Below are 16,847 nucleotides of genomic sequence, written 5' to 3'. Positions count from 1 at the left end.
AAGTGAAGGAAAAATAAAATCTTTTGTGAACAAGCAAGTACTCAGAGATTTCATCAACACCAGGCCTGCTTTACAAGAGCTTCTGAAAGAAGCACTACACATAGAAAGGAACAACCAGTATCAGCCATTCCAAAAATATACCAAAAGGTAAAGAGCATCAACATAATGAAGAATCTATATCAACTAATGGGCAAAACAGCCAGCTAGCATCAAATGGCAGTATTAAACTCACATATATTATTATTAATCCTAAATTTAAATAGACTAAATGCCCCACTTAAAAGACACAGACAGGCAAATTGGATAAAAAGCCAAAACCCATCAGTATGCTATATCCAGACCCATCTCACATGCAAGGATACACAAAGACTCAAAACAAAGGGATGGAGGAAGATTTACCAACCAAATGGAGAGCAAATAAATAAATAAATAAATAAATAAAAAGCAGGAGTTGCAATTCTCACCTCCGATAAAATAGACTTTAAAGCAACAAAGACCAGAAGAGGCAAAGAAGGACATTACATAATGGCAAAAGGATCAATGCAACAAGAAGAGCTAATGATCCTAAATATATACGCACCCAATACAGGAGCACCCAGATACATAAGGCAAGTTCTTAATGACTTACAAAGAGACTTAGACTCCCACACAATAATAGTGGGAGGCTTTAACATCATATTGTCGATATTAGACAGATCAACGAGACAGAAAATTAACAAGGATATCCAGGACTTGAATGAACTCAGACCCGGAACAAGTAAACTTAATAAACATTTATAGAACTCTCCACCCCAAAATCACAAAACATACATTCTTATCAGTACCACATCACACCTACTCTAAAAGTGACTACATAATTGGAAGTAAATCACTACTCAGTAATTACATAGCATTTCACAGGTTTAAATGAAATATTGGTTGGCTGCTTGTTTGTTATTTTCCTCCCTTATTCCTTCCTGTCTCCATTGTTAAGCACAATTATTGGCATAAAAGAGGTTTTCAATACCCATTTTTAGACTGCATTCTAGCCTGGGCAATAAAGCAAGACCCCCTCCCATTCTCTCTCCCTCTTTCTCTTTCTCTCTTTCATTCCTTTTTTTTCTTTTAAAAAAAAAGTTGGGGGATTACAGGTGTGAGCCATCACACCCTATTTTGCTTTTTAATTTATATATTTTGGACCTTTTTCATATCAGTTTATTCATATCAATGCCATTATAACTGCTACAGAGTAATCAATTTTTATTAAAGTATCAATTTATTTATAAGGTTTCTTACTATTAATTACTTAGGTTGTTTTAACCTTTTCATATAATACTGCAATATACAGCTTTGCTTACATTGTTAGGCATCTAGTTAAGTATGCATCTCAAGTATATGAAAAATTACCTAGAAATAGAAATGTTGGGTCAAAAATATGTACGTTAAAGTTGATCTCCAATGAGTTTGCATTAATTTATACTTTCATAATTAACATTTTCCTACTCTCTGAAGGACACTGGATATTATTACAATTTTACTCTTTGCCAGTCTTCTAGGTGAAAAATGAAAGCTCATTTTCTTGAGAGCTACTTATTCCTCTCCATTGCCTGTTTACATCTTTGCTTATTTTTTGTCTTATTTACTAATTTGTATATGGTATTATTTATAATCTATTTATTGAGGAATTTGGTCCTTTGTAACAAGTATTATAATTATATCCTTCCAGTTTGTTGTTTGGTGTGGTTCATCATTTTGCTTGTATAGATACTTCAAATTTTTGTGTGATCAAATATTTCCTTGTATTAAGCCTTTCCTACTTAAAGATTATAGAAGGTATTTGGCTCGGCACAGTAGCTCACACCTGTAATCCCAAGCACTTTGGGAGGCCAAGGCAGGCGGATCACGAGGTCAGAAGATTGAGACCATCCTGGCCAACATGGCGAAACCTCATCTCTACTAAAATACAAAAAATTAGCTGGGTGTGGGGGCGTGTGCCTGTACTTCCAGCTACTCAGGAGGCTGAGGCAGGGAAATTGCTTGAATCCAGGAGGCGGAGGTTGCAGTGAGCCCAGATTGTGCCACTATACTCCAGCCTGTCCAGCCTGGCAACAGAGCTTTCTTGCACTGCTTTCATAGCTTTGTTAACAAAATTAAAAGAAACAAAAAACCTAATCCTTTGATGCACAGGAATTTACTCTGGGGAAACTTATTTAGGATACCAGTATGAATTCCCCCCACCCCACCCAACCCCAGCCCAGTTGCTAGCCACAGAAACAAGACATGAACAAATGAATAAAAGCTGAGACACTCAACAGCACTGATTTCTTGACTCCCTGCATAGTCTCTTACCTCTTGTCAGGCATGTAGCTAGTACCAGATCACCCCTCTGATTCTGGATTTATCCATGCTGGTTAAGTGGAAATGAGGGTGGTGGAGCACACACATTTCCTTCATCTAAACAACCTCTTGTCCATTAATGATTTGTTTATAAGTACTGCATACCTCTGGAATCTTTGTTAAAAACTTGTACTTTTTTTACAGCAGGGCTTCTTAACAGGGACACTGTTGGCTTTTTTTTTTTTTTTGAGATGGAGTCTCACTCTGTCACCCAGGCTGGTGTACAGTGGCATTATCTTAGCTCACTGCAACCTCCACCTCCCAGGTTTAAGTGATTCTCCTGCCTCAGCCTCCCAAGTAGCTGGGAATACAGGCGTTGTGCCACCATCTCTGGCTAATTTTTAGTAGTAGGGAGTGGTTTCACTATGTTGGACAGGCTGGTCTTGAATGCCTGACCTCAAGTGATCCACCCACATCAGCCTCTCAGTGCTGGGATTACAGGCAGGAGCCCTGTGGCCGACATCCCCCCGCCCCTTTTCCCTCCACGGCTGTTTTGGCCCGCGTGGCTGCTTTGCGCCGTTTTTTTGTTTGTTTGTTTGTTTTAAAGATGGGGTTTCACCATGTTGGTCAGGCTGGTCTTGAACTCCCGACCTCAGGTGATCTGCCCACCTTGGCCTCCAAAGTGCTTGGATTACAGGCGTGAGCCACCGTGCCCGGCGAGGCGGTTTTTTTTCTTTTCTTTTTTTTTTTTTTTTGAGACAAGGTCTTGCTCTGTCACCCAGGCTGGAGTACAGTGGCTCAATTACCGCTCACTGCAGTCTCGACTTGCCCAGCTCCAGTGATCCTCCCACCTCAGATTCCTGAGTAGCTAAGACCATAGGTGTGCACCCCACACCCAGCTAGTTTTTGTATTTTTGGTAAAGATGGGGTTTTGCCATGTTGCCCAGGCTTATATCCAACTCCTGAGCTTGAGCGATCCACCTGCCTCAGCCTCCCAAAGTGCTGAGATTACAGGCGTGAGCCCCTGCACCCGACACTATTGGCATTTTGGCCAAATTATCATTTATTTTGTGGGGCTGTCTGTGCATTATAGGATGTTGAGTGCAATTCCTGATCTCCCTCCACCCACCGGTAGCACCCTCCCCCTTTTCTTTAGTTGTAGCTTCTATATCGATATAGGCAAACTACTTTTTTCCTTTAGAAGAGGTATTTTATTTTGCTCTATTACACAGGATATACTTCTTAAGTGTTAAAGTCAAGATACAAACAATATATTCTACAACTGGGCACTACTTTAATCGAACAGGCAAAGAAATTACGCTAAACAACAACATCTGGTACTATTGGGGGAAAATAAAATGACTAAAATAGGTTTAAAGTAATACTACTAAATCCCCTAATATCAATACTACATAACTCAATACAGCTAAAATGCAAAATATGGTAACATCCAAGAATACATCCAAAATTAAAACCAGCAACACCCATATAACTTTTTTAAGCAGGAAAATATTTCGTGTATGCATATAATTGTTCACTCCTTTAATGTAAATCTTTCCCAAAGTTATCAACCTCCAGAAAAACCAGACTCATTAAGCATATTCCTTAAAGTATAAACATGAACATTTTAAATTAAAAAAAATTTTTTTAAAACATTGTAAACAATAAATGAACTTCCTATTTCTAAGAATGTGAAAAGTCCCATTTTAAATGCAGTTTGTAAGCATTGTCTCTTGATGTGAAGTCCACAAATTTTTCTCCTGTTGGGACCAAACTTTACAAAAACGTTGTTACAGAACAAGCTACCACATCTCAGCAATATTATCTTATGTCAAGGTTTACTTTTTAAAAAACTTTTAAATTGCATTTTACTACTCTAAGAAAACCCAAACCTTAGATGTGTAGCATTCATCGTTTAAAACTCTTAGAAAAACATATAAAGCTTTGAGAGGCATATTTATTCCCTACCACAGTCCTGGAAGCCTGGAAGATGATTCCCAAGTCTGAGAGAGGTCTCCTTTTCACTGGCTGTTTTTGTTCTTCACATGCGTTAACATATGCGTTTTCAGGTTGGTTGACTGGGCGAATCTCCTATTGCAAATATCGAAAGGGCACACGAAGGGCTTGTCGCCGGTGTGGATGCGCACATGTGTGCGCAAATTGAAATCAAGGGAAAAGCGTTTCCCGCAACCTTCGAATGTGCACTGAAAGGGTTTCTCGCCCGTGTGAACCAGCTGATGTCGTTTCAGCTTTGAGCTCTCAATAAAACTTTTGCCGCATTCTGCACATACGTGGACTTTGGGCCCGTGGACGTGGAGATGTTTTCTCATGGCGGCGTAATCCCTGAACATCTTTCCGCAGCCATTATGAGCGCAAGGGACTGTTCTGGGAGGTTCTTCTTTGGACCTTTTGGGCTTCATTTTAGTAAATTCCGCCAGCTGTTTGGGATCTGAGAGATCGATTCCTGGTAATCCTTCAGGAGGAAGTTTCTTCCCTGTCATGTACTCGGAATAATCGGGTGAGTTATCAGCCCGGCCTTCACCCACTGTCCCTTTGTCATTGTTATCACTAGGGGACCGCATAGTCACGGAAAACTCACCCCTGGGCGTTTTGATCTGCACTTGCTTCGGATCCCACTTCTCACTGCCTTCGTTGGGGCTGCTGCATGCCGGCTTGGCCTCAGTGCTGGTGGCACCACTGTCGCTGGCCTTTTGGCTGGGCTTTCTGCTGCGCTTTCTGCTGCGGCTTTGGGTTGATGTCGATGCCGCCGAGGCTGCCAGAGAGGCCAGGGTCTGCTGGAAGTGTTCATCTTCACTGCTATCCGGAACGACCGACTGGTCCTCGGAATCATTGCCTGGCACACTGCCTGAAGTGCAGTAGTTCACCACTTCCTCTTGTGTCTGCACCAGGATCATTTCCTGGTCGTGGTCGCCATAGCCCAGGTTCCCGAAGAGCGGCTGCACCGTGAGCAGAGGCGGGTTGTTGTGGCCACCGTGGACCCAATTGCCAGCGAAATCCTCGTACTGAATGCTTTCAATCGGAATGTCCTCCATAGGAAGGGGCTCCACATTGATGTCTTTCAGATCTACCGGGATCCCCGGGTCTTCGGTGGTGTAGAAATCTTCGTTTGAGGCCATGGTTGAGAGTTAGTTAGGTAGCAGTCTTAGCTACTGGCTCCTCCGCAGTTTATAGGCAACTGGAAGACCGTGGGAAAAAGAACGCTGAAGGGAGCGAGGCGCAAACTGCCGAGAACGGCGGTGCGAACTGCCGAGGACGTGCCAGCTGCTGAGAAAAGCGGCGCGAGCTGTCGCGAAAGCGGCGCGAGCTGCCGAGAAAGGCGCGAGTCTGAGAAAAAGGCGCGAGTCTGACGAATGCGCCAATCTGAGGAAGGCTCGAGCGAGCAGTTGTGGCGGAAGGCCCAGGTGCTTCTGGGATAGCCACGCGCACGCGCCTGTGCATCTGGCGCGCTGCCCCGCAAGCACGTGCACGTGCCCACGTACTCAACGTACATGCCCAACTCCTGCGCCACCCCGCGGCCCCGTCCAGCTATTGTTAAAATATTTCGTAAGCAGGCTCTTTATTGATTTTTTTTTTTTTTTTTTTTTTTTTTTGAGACGGAGTTTCGCTCTTCTTACCCAGGCTGGAGTGCAATGGCGCGATCTTGGCTCACTGCAACCTCCGCCTCCTGGGTTCAAGCAATTCTCCTGCCTCAGCCTCCTGAGTAGCTGGGATTACAGGCACGCGCCACCACGTCACCATGCCCAGCTAATTTTTTGTATTTTTAGTAGAGACGGGGTTTCACTATGTTAACCAGGATGGTCTCGATCTCTCGACCGCGTGATCCACCTGCCTCGGCCTCCCAAAGTGCTGTGATTATAGGCGTGAGCCACCGCGCCCAGCCCTTGATTTTTTTAATATATTTCATTTCAGTTGATTTTCATGTCTTCCCCTCCTTTCCATCCCATATAACAGTATCTGCCAAAAAAGCCGACTCCTATGCTTTTTTTCTTATTTAATTGTACTAACATGACATTTAATATCAGTAATAATAGATAGCAAAATTGCTTGTCTTGTCCTTTAATAGGAATGCTAAGTGTTATGCCATTATTATGCAGCTATTCCTACTTTTACTAAGGATTTTTTAAAAGTATTAATGGATGTTGAATTTTGTATTTTGTTAAATACTGTCTCAATATCTTCTGAGATGAATTTTTGCCTAATGGCAAATAATATTTATCACATTCAAACTGATTTCCTAATGTTCAACCACTCTTGTATTCCTGATAGGTCATGTATCTGTAGGTTGTTTTGTGCTTCACCAGATGTCGTATTCACCAGATGTTGTATCAGTGTTGCACTTGGCTTTAAGAAAAAAATCTTAGTTTTCTTCTCTACGTGATCTTTAAAGTTTATACTAAATTGGAATTAAAAGAATAGTTTTTCATTCAAGGTATGAAAGAATTCCACATAGGAAAGGGCATTCTTAGCTGGGTGCAGTAATCCCATGCCTGTAATCCCAGCACTTTGGGAGGCCGAGGCAGGAGGATCATTTGAGGACAGGAGTTTGAGACCAGTCTGGCCAACGTAGCAAAACCCTGTCTCTACTAAAAATACAAAAATTAGCAGGCATGGTGGCAAGTGCCTGTAATCCTAGCTACTAGGGAGGCTGAGGCAAGAGAATCAATCGCTTGAACCCAGAAGGCGGAGGTTGCAGTGAGCCAAGATCACAGCACTCCAGACTGGGTGACACAGTGAGACTCAGTCTCAAAATAAAAAGAAAGGGCATTCTTCATCAATTTTCTTAATTTCTCCTGTTGTAATTATTTGTCTATTTAGATTTTTTTGATTGCCTCTCGGGTTAATTTCAGCTATTTTTATTTTCTTAGATTTATCCAGGTTTTTGAAACTTTTTTGCAGAGATGAGTAAAGAACACTTATAATTGTTTTTATTTTCTCTGTTATCAATCATCATTCCCCAGTCTGATAGCTAATTGTCTTTAGATGCTTTTTCTTATTGTTGAACTAACCTTTTTTTAAAGAACTCTTCGATTTAACAGATCGTTTTGTTTTTTCTAATTTATTATTTCTGCCTATATCCTTACTAATTACATCATCATTTCTTAATTATTTTACAGTTCTTTTCTCACTTAAGTTGAATACTTAACTGATCTATTTCCATTTCTAATAGCATGACTGCCTAAGTCAGTGCATTTTTCTTTTAGCAATACTTTAAACATTATCACAGTACAATGATTTCATCATCATCATTTTTAGATACACTGAAATAACAGGTTTGAATTAAATTAATCCAAGGTGTGATTAATATAAATTTCAAAATTTCAGGTAGTTTTTACTTAGGCTGCTAGTCTTCTCTTGGGAATTTACTGAAGCTTTCTTTTAAGTCCCATGGACACTTGAAAAGATATTGTCTTCTGTGTTCATGGCATAGAGTTTAACATACCTATTTTTGCCTTAGCCTGACCTTTTTATACTTATCTGCCATATGCAAAAAGATGAGTTTTTAAGCCGGGCGCGGTGGCTCAAGCCTGTAATCCCAGTACTTTGGGAGGCCGAGGCGGGTGGATCACGAGGTCGAGAGATCGAGACCATCCTGGTCAACATGGTGAAACCCCGTCTCTACTAAAAATACAAAAAATTAGCTGGGCATGGTGGCGCGTGCCTGTAATCCCAGCTACTCAGGAGGCTGAGGCAGGAGAATTGCCTGAACCCAGGAGGCGGAGGTTGCGGTGAGCCGAGATCGCGCCATTGCACTCCAGCCTGGGTAACAAGAGCGAAACTCCGTCTCATTAAAAAAAAAAAAAAAAAAAAAAAAAAGATGAGTTTTTAAAATTACCTTTCTGTTTCTTCTTGTACTTTTCCCTTTTTTGTTTTGCTTTGATGATTCATTACGTGATATGGTAAGATTCACAACTGTTATGTTTTCATTGTGGCTTATATTCCTTATTATTGTTAAATGGCCCCTAATGTCTAACATAATGCTTTTTATCTTATTTTCTGTTCCCATTTGCATGTTATGATCTGCTCATCATTTTACTTTACATATTTTTGAGTAATTATTTAGACGGATTTCTTTTGTACATCACACATTTGGGACATGTTTTAAATCCAAACTAAGGGCATCTTTCATTCAGCAGGTGAGCTTATTTCATTTATGTTTATTGAAAAATAAATGTGCTTTGGTCTTAAATTCATTACCATGGTTTATATTTTGATATAGTGTCTGTTTTCTTTGGTGTGTGTTTCATGCTTTCACTGTGATAACTGAAAAGTTTGTGTTTTTAGATCTTATAGTATTTACATTTATAATCTTAAGTGATATACTCAAGACTCTATTTCTTGATTTATCAAATTCAGGCAGATGTTCTCTCCACTAAGAAGTTGAGGAAATTAGTATTTCTATTTCCTGTTTTTGTTTTTTCCACCTTCAATTTTTATTTATTAGTTTGAGAATTCTAACTCCACACTTGCTTAAGCCTCAGTTATTCCATTAAAAGTGATAGAGGGGTGTGATGGATTTGTCTTATGTCAATTTCACTAAGATGGAACTATAGTTCCCAGGATTTCTTCCCTACATAGTTATATATCTCCAAGGGATTCTGTTTCTCTGACTGAACTTTGACAGTGCCAGAGTTCACTAACCATCCTTTCATAACCCTTCTTCTCCATTCCTGGATACTTTTGATTTATCTGTTAGTTAATTCTTCACGTTCTCCCTTGATTTGATGCAAATTTCGTTCTGATTTCAGCTGAGTTGACATTCTTTATAGTTTGTGATTTCATATTGTGGAGAAAACAAAGTTTTCCTCTGTTTTTAAATTTTAAAAGAAATAATTTATGTTGTTTTTAGTTGGTTTTATGGAAGAAACTGGAATGTAAATTATTTTACCCTTCTACTTTTGAGGGGGCCTTATAAACTGAAGTTATTAACCAAAAGATAAGATATTGCTATTTGTGATATATTTTCCAAAAATCTAGCCATAGAAAATCAAAACCAAAACCACAGATGAATATTAAAACAAAATTAAGTCTGTTACCTGCACAAAATATCCTTAGCTGCTGGACTGGCGATATAAGTTGCAAATGAGTGGTGAACAAATCAACAAATGCTCCAGGATAAATAATGAAGAGAAAAATCCCAAAGCCATTAAATCGAACTTGTTCCCTAAGAAACCACATAAGAAAAAGGAGTTTACTAATACTATTCTATTTGTCAAATTAATAGCGTATATAACCTTAAAACTTTTCACTGTAATTAGAATTCTTGCTGAAGAAACAAAAAGTCTCTCTGAACAGCCAAAAAAATTGTATCTATACTATACATAATCTTTTTTTGAGACAGAGTCTCACTCTGTCACCAGGCTGGATTGCAGTGGCGTGATCTCGACTCAATGCAACCTCCGACTCCCTGGTTCAAGGGATTCTCCTGCCTCAGCCACCCAAGTAGTTGGGATTACAGGCATGTGCCCCCCAGCTAATTTTTGTATTTTTAGTAGAGATGGGGTTTCACTACATTGTCCAGGATGGTCTCAATCTCCTGACCTCATGGTACACTGGCCTTGGCCTCCCAAAGTGCTGGGATTACATGGCGTGAGCCACTGCACCTGGCCGATAAGCTTAATTTTATAATAATGTACAGATTTGGTTATCTGTGAAACTGAATTTTGTAAAATAGGGCATACTGAAATAGACTTCAAAATTTTTAGAAACCAATCAATGTGTTGAGCAAATAATTGAAATCAGTCACATATATACAGAAATGGCTTTTATGAGAAACTAAATGAAAAACATTTTTATGGTTCACTCTGAACTATTTTCAGGAGACTATATAATTCAAGTAAAAACACAGGAGACTATATAATTCAAGTAAATTACCTAGTAACTTATATTTGTCTTAGCAATTATAAATAATGGGGAAGATTTATCTAAGTGTATTCCTATCGAGCTAATGTTAAATAAGAGTGTTTAAACATGCATAATGCTCAGATTGTTCTTAAGAGAACCAGTTTTTTCAGGTTTTGATCTCCCTATTAAAAAAAAGAGCGAGAACCATTTTTTATCACTTAATTTTCCAAAAGTTAATATTACGTTAAGTCTCATAAAACTAAACAGCCCCCCTAGAAAAAAGCATCACTTAAATATATGCTGTTGCTTAATACTAAATTTGTAAGACAACTGTACAATTCATTTTTCTCTTGGCAGCTGGCATTTAAAAAAAATTACCCAAGTTATTTTACAAATATTATTAAGCTGTAATTAACAATGTGTCCACAGGTAAAATCCTAAAGGCTGCAAAGCTAAAAACACGGAAGCAAAAGTGAAGGAGGTTTAAAAAGAAAAAAAACCCAGCAGCTGCCACTTTAAACCACTATTGTGCACACCTGTGTAACAGTATATGCTCTGACAAGATGAGGGTTTAATGTCAATAGACTCTTGTTCATAAGCAACTGGAAAGTAATAAGAAGTGATTACATCTTCTCTTCCAAAACAGAGGTTTTTAACCTTTTCTCTGGTCCACACACCGAAATGATAAAACACATTCCTATCAGCAGGCTTACTAATTATGGCAGTAATTATAACTGGAGGTAGCAGGGGAGTTGTGACATGGCCCTCTCCCCATCATGATTTTATATGTTTTATAGGCTTTTAAATGCTTAGGTATAGTTACAATGATACATTTGGTTAGTCAAGACCAAGAACAGGGCATGATACTCAAAGCTAGTCCCAGGTCTCATCTTCTTATCTTCCACTTGGGTCTCTAGATAGACTATGATATTTGTTAAACCCAGTGCTTTTCAGTTTTCAGTAGCCAGCAGAGGACATAAGCAGAAACAGGAAATTATTTCAGCTGCTAAGTCAAATAAAGTTCTACGGTGAGTGGGTTTTGACTAGAGTGATTGATCATCATTCTGACCCAATGATGAATAGAAAGATTGGCTTTCAGGATTGGGTAAAAACTGTGAGTTATCATAATGATAACTACGCTGGCAAAGGCAAAGGACAGAAAGACTCAGATTACAGATATGCCCATGGTTAACTGAGCATATTCACAAAGATATTAATTTTCTCTATAAAACAGAAGCTTCCTCAAAGTAACAAATGATGGCTATATACTGGGCAATAGCCACAGAAAGAAAAATAGTGAAGTATCAAATGTAGCAGATTTTAGTAATAAACCCTCATAAATGAAAAGCTTTTTTTTGCAAGTAGCACAAAGAAAAAGGTAAATATCTTTACCTAATAGCTGCTATCCCATGTCCAATTTCATGTACAACACCACTGACGAGAACTGCAGCGAAGAAATAAGTCAGTTGATTGACGGGTAAATTTATACCAGGAACCTGTTCATAGACACGATATGGCAATAATTATCAGTGGGGGTGAAGGGGAGTGCCACTTGATACATGATGTTCATCCTGTATTAAACCTAAGGCACACTAAGATACATGATGTTCATCCTGTATTAAACCTTGAAGCTGAATGTTCTGCAAACTAAAAGTAACATGACTATCAATGGTTCACTTCCCAATTTCTATCATAATAAAAAACGAAAACATCAGTTCATTTTTTGAACTAGCCAGTTTCTCTGGAACAAGCACAACAAGAATCTAAAGAGAATTGGAAACACCAGGTTAAACAGTTGAAACTTTAGCTCCCTGTAGTCTTCACCATGGGAAAGAATAAGGGAGCCGTGCAAAGTGCCAGGGAATGCAGGGTGACAGTGAAGCAGGCAGCAGTTGACCCACCCTCAAGGGCTGGATGCTTGATTTAGGAATTCTTGTTAAAATTCCTAGACCTTCCTCTGAATTGTTATGGCAAGGTTCCAAGTACTTGTGTTGATTAATATAGGAACCCCATATTATTAATCAGTGAGTTTCATTTTAATATTCTCAAATTACAGGCGAGTTGGTAATGAAAGCTAGTCTAATAGGGATCCTGATCAGTGTGGGAGCACCATACCCTTCTATTCCATCAGTTTATCCATTACGTTGGTCGGAAAAATAGTGTGAAAGAGATATACAAATACATTAAAATTGAAATTTAATGTTGAAATTAAGGCATTTGCAACATATAGAAAAGTTATAAACATATGAAGGAGTTGTCTTGCAATTATGTGCAAGACAAAATGTGCAGGTATATGTTATTACATACACAAGGGAAAATAAGAGGTGCACAGTAAATTTCTTTTAGATGGCAAAGATATTTTTTCAAAAGTAATCACTCCCAAATTATGTCATCTGTTAAAAGGAGACAATAAATTAAAGTGGGACACACCAGGCTTAGGAATACAATTTACATACTGAGAATCTATTTCTTACAGTCAGGAGTTGGGATCCAAAAAGTATCCTTCTGGAGGAAATTCCTACTTTCTTTTATAAGTATTATGTTAATTATAAAAAATATGTTTAAAGCAGGAAAACTCAAAGCAAAACAGAAGCCTAAAATTCTGCTCCCCAAACATACATACATACACACACACAAAACCATTCTCAACCATTCTGATGTATGTCATTTTAGTCTTTCCATGTACATGTATTTTTAAAAACTATACTTTTATTATAAATCTGATTTTGAAATCTGCTCTTTCACTTAACAGTGTGACAGACATCTTCCCATGAGTATTTTTTATCTCAATATGATTTTTAATAGGTACACTGTATTCTATGGAATACATTGTTGGGCATTTAATTGCTTTAAAAGTTTCTGCTCATAAATAATATGATAAAGATATCTGGACAGGCCAGGTACAGTGGCTCATGCCTATAATCCCAGCACTGGAAGGCAGAGATGGGCGGATCACGTGAGGTTAGGAGTTCCAGACGAGCCTGGCCAACATGGTGAAACCCAACTCTACTAAAAATACAAAAATTAGCTGCGCGTGGTAACGTACACCTGTAATCCCAGATACCCAGGAGGCTGAGGCAGAAGAATCACTGGAAGCCAGGGGGCAGAGGCTGCAGTGAGCCGAGATTGCGCCGCTGCACTCCAGCCTGGGCAACAGAGCAAGACTCTGTCTCAAAAAAAAAAAAAAAAAAGATATTTGGACACGCACACCTAAATATTTTAGGGGAAGAAATTCTTAGATGAGCATACTGGTTAAGGGATGGGGCTCTTGAGACGTATTATGGGTTTGAGGTCTGGTCTCTAACTAGCTAAATGACCTTGGGAAAGTTGGCATTATTTCCCCAACATTCCGATTTTCTCATCAATAAAATGGAAATAACCACATTTCCACAAAAGGGTAATTTGGAGGATTAAATGAGCTCATCTTTGTCCAATGTTTAACATTATGCCTCACAGAGAGGATAGTAAATGCTATTATTACACAAAGTTTAAAAGATTTTGATACATATCATCAAACTGCACTCTAAAAGCAGACCTTTCCATAACCTTGGGCAAGCTCATTTTATTCAAATCTGCAATGTGACTTACATTTGTAAAGCTGAACTTTCCCCAGACTTTTGACCATTTTTTGGTCCTTCTGTGAGTTGCCTACTGATGACCTGACTTTTTTCCTCCTAAAGTATTCATCTTTTTCTTACTGATCAGTAAGATCACTTCAAACATCAGCATTGGTCCTTTGTAATACATGACATAAATGTATTCCAGTTTGTTTCCCTTTTAATTTTACTTTGCTTTTAGTTTTTGATATGTAAAATTTAGGTAGTCAAATCTATTAGTATTCACGGTTTCCTACAACACCAAGAGTGAACCCTAATGTAAACTATGGGTGGTAATGACATATTCATGTAGTTTTCATCATTGTAAGGGGGAACCTCTGTGCCATCTCAATTTTGCAATGAATCTAAAACTGTTCTAATAAAGTATTTTAAAAAATGAAAAATAAAGGTGTTACTGTTAAATAAAAAATATTTATGGTTTCTACTATTCACTCTATGTCTTCCTCATTCTGTGTTCATAAAAATGATAACCTAGGTCTTGTCTTTCAAGGCCTTTTATGGTTTCAAGTTTTACTTTTTACTCAACTGGAATTTTTTTTTGTGCACACAGAGAACTCTCGCCTAAAAAGCCTCCTTTAGTAACTGAAGATTCAAACAACGCTGCTTGAATAATTTTCTAAATTCCATTAATTCCAAGTGTCCTTTCTTTAGTTATGAAACAAGTTAAAATCTTATTTTTTTATTTGAGATGGAGTTTCACTCTTGTTGCCCAAGCTGGAGTGCAATGGAGTGATCTCGGCTTACTGCAAAGTCCACCTCCTGGGTTCAAATATTCTCCTGCTTCAGTCTCCCAAATAGCTGGGACTACAGGCAAGAGCCACTATGCCTGGCTAATTTTGTATTTTTAGTAGAGATGGGGTTTCACTATGTTGCCCAGGCTGGTCTCAACCTCCTGACCTCAGGTGATCCAGCCACCTCAATTTCCCAAAGTACTGGGACTACAGGCATGAACCACCACACCTGGCCAAAACTAGTTATAATCATTTTTAATATGTGCATAATATCTCATTGAATGACAATCCAGTAATTTAACCATTCCTCAATTAGATATTTTGGTTGCTTTTAATTCTTCATAATAATAAATGATGTTAGGCTAAAGAGGTTGATGACTACTATTTTTTTCTGTATTTCAAAGTGTTTCCTTAAGCTGGAGAGCCCCAGATGTGGAAGTAAAGGGTCAAAGGAAATGGATATGTTTAGAATGTTCATTATCTGAAATTCTCTTTACTTGGACCCTATTAAGCAAAATTTTCAAGAAATTCTATGTCCCTTTTTATATACCTGCTCCATTCCCAAATTGTTTGGGACCTCTTTCCAGTGTTTTACTTTTCTTTGATGCCTCTCTAAATTTATATATTTAACACTGTCATACATATCCTCTATATCATAAAATATCCTGGTTATCTTACCTTTATTCCGAATAAATCAGTAAGCTTGATCTAATAAGATATTTGCTCCTTCTCTTTATTATTTTCTGTATGTACTAGTGAGTGAGATAAAGTAAGAATTTGAATGTGTGACAATACCAACAGATGGTAGGTCTTATTTGCTGGCAACAGTACACGACTGCCCAACTGTCTCTGCCATGATTCACACAGGGTATTAGATGTACCAGAATACTGAATACAGAATACTTTCAACACCACAGAGTGCTACGGTTTGGAGAATTAATACTGAACAAGGCTGTCGGGAATTATAGAGTAAACAGAAAGTATGTTACTTAAGCTACAAGAGCTCATTACAAAGTCAGGATTCATAACATTCTTAAACTTATACATAAATATGCATGGTGGGTTCCAGAGGGCAGCTGACTTCTTAATGCTTCCAAAGCACGGCTCTCCTAATAGAGCGGATATTTTTGTGAGCGCCATGAATAAACTGAGAGGCAAAGAGAAGAAATAATTTCTTCCCTAAACAACATTTTGCCATTCTAATTCTAGCAGGCAGATAAGCCAATAATCTTATTTTTTCCAAATGGCTTCTTTCTCTCCTGTCTTCTTTCTTGGTAAACAATAACCAATCCTGCAACTGAGAGTCATCCTAAGCTTTTCCTTCTCCCTCCAGCCTCACATTCAATTACTCACCAAGGTCTGATAATTTCACTCCAAAAGGTCACTTGAATCCATACCCTTCATTCTCCTTGCCACTAATTTTAGATTTTTTTCACTTCTAACACAAATTACTGCTCTTAAATGATCTCCATATCTTCAGTCTAATGACTTCGGTCCATTTTGTACAGACTTGCTATCTATAGGTAAAATAAAAACTTCATAACCTAGACCCTACCTGTATTTCCCACCTTATTTCCTGCACTATCCTGTTTTCTTGCCTCTAGTCCTACCTATCCTCCTACCATATACCTAGAAGTATAAAACTATAAGTAAAGTTACTTATAGTTCCTTGAAGAATTAGTTGTCTTTCTTAAAAGTAAAGCATAATGTCCATAGGCTATAAGATCAGTGATGACGGATCTAGTAATTATGAGTTGTGACCACAGGCAAGTGACCTGATGTCTCTGTGCCTTGATTTTCTCATCTGTAAGCCAGGGAATGTTTGCTGAAGAAACAAATAATTTCTTCTGCGGCCTCACCTGGTGAATCTTTTTAATCTCTAAGAAAGAGCTATGAGTATAGGAGAGATTATTGTTCTCTATAAGTGATTTCTAAATCTTCACAGTGACACAGCCTAGCAGAGGCCACAAAGAGCCAAGAAAAAAAAAAAAATCTGTTACTAATCCTTAGTCTACTATATTAATAAGAACATGATTAAAAACAACATCCATGATTCATGGAAATGGGAACTATAAATGTAAAAATGTGAAATAAAAGTAAGCCAATATAAAGCCCCCTTCCAAACTTTGGAGACATAAAATGATAAGGTATAGGTCTACACATGAGTTTTAAAGTGAGAATGATTAAATTTAGCTTATACTCAAAGGAGTACAACTCAGCACATTATTGTTCACATAAAGAAATCACAGTGACCATTCAGAAAGGTCTTATATCTTTAATTAAAAGGATATTATTGGTTAGACTCCGAAGGCTATAAAAA

General features: G+C 38.3%; 2 protein-coding genes across 4 annotated transcripts in view; both read right to left on the bottom strand.

Annotated features, from left to right (window-relative positions):
- MBTPS2 (membrane bound transcription factor peptidase, site 2) overlaps nt 1-16,847 on the bottom strand; it is a 109,659-nt gene that overhangs the window by 86,008 nt on the left and 6,804 nt on the right. For both annotated transcript variants that reach the window (XM_010334866.3, XM_003924099.4), the window contains exons 4-5: nt 11,572-11,675; nt 9,372-9,499 (exon numbers count right to left, since the gene is read on the bottom strand). In XM_010334866.3, the coding sequence (XP_010333168.2) occupies nt 9,372-9,499; nt 11,572-11,675 (232 nt within the window). The remainder of the gene's footprint in view (nt 1-9,371; nt 9,500-11,571; nt 11,676-16,847) is intronic.
- On the bottom strand, nt 2,238-11,633 carry YY2 (YY2 transcription factor). 2 transcript variants are annotated; one of them, XM_074391702.1, is made up of 2 exons: nt 11,572-11,633; nt 2,238-5,512 (listed from the first exon to the last, which is right to left on the bottom strand). In XM_074391702.1, exon 2 carries the CDS (start codon nt 5,451-5,453, stop codon nt 4,338-4,340), a length of 1,116 nt encoding a protein of 371 aa, XP_074247803.1. In that variant the 5' UTR covers nt 5,454-5,512; nt 11,572-11,633; the 3' UTR covers nt 2,238-4,337. The 2 variants fall into 2 exon arrangements, with proteins under 2 accessions (XP_074247803.1, XP_074247802.1); XM_074391701.1 differs by lacking the exon at nt 11,572-11,633 and adding an exon at nt 9,372-9,438.

Source organism: Saimiri boliviensis, chromosome X (assembly GCF_048565385.1).
Source record: "Saimiri boliviensis isolate mSaiBol1 chromosome X, mSaiBol1.pri, whole genome shotgun sequence".
Classification (NCBI taxonomy): domain Eukaryota; kingdom Metazoa; phylum Chordata; class Mammalia; order Primates; family Cebidae; genus Saimiri; species Saimiri boliviensis.
This window is presented reverse-complemented; position numbering and strand designations above follow the sequence as displayed.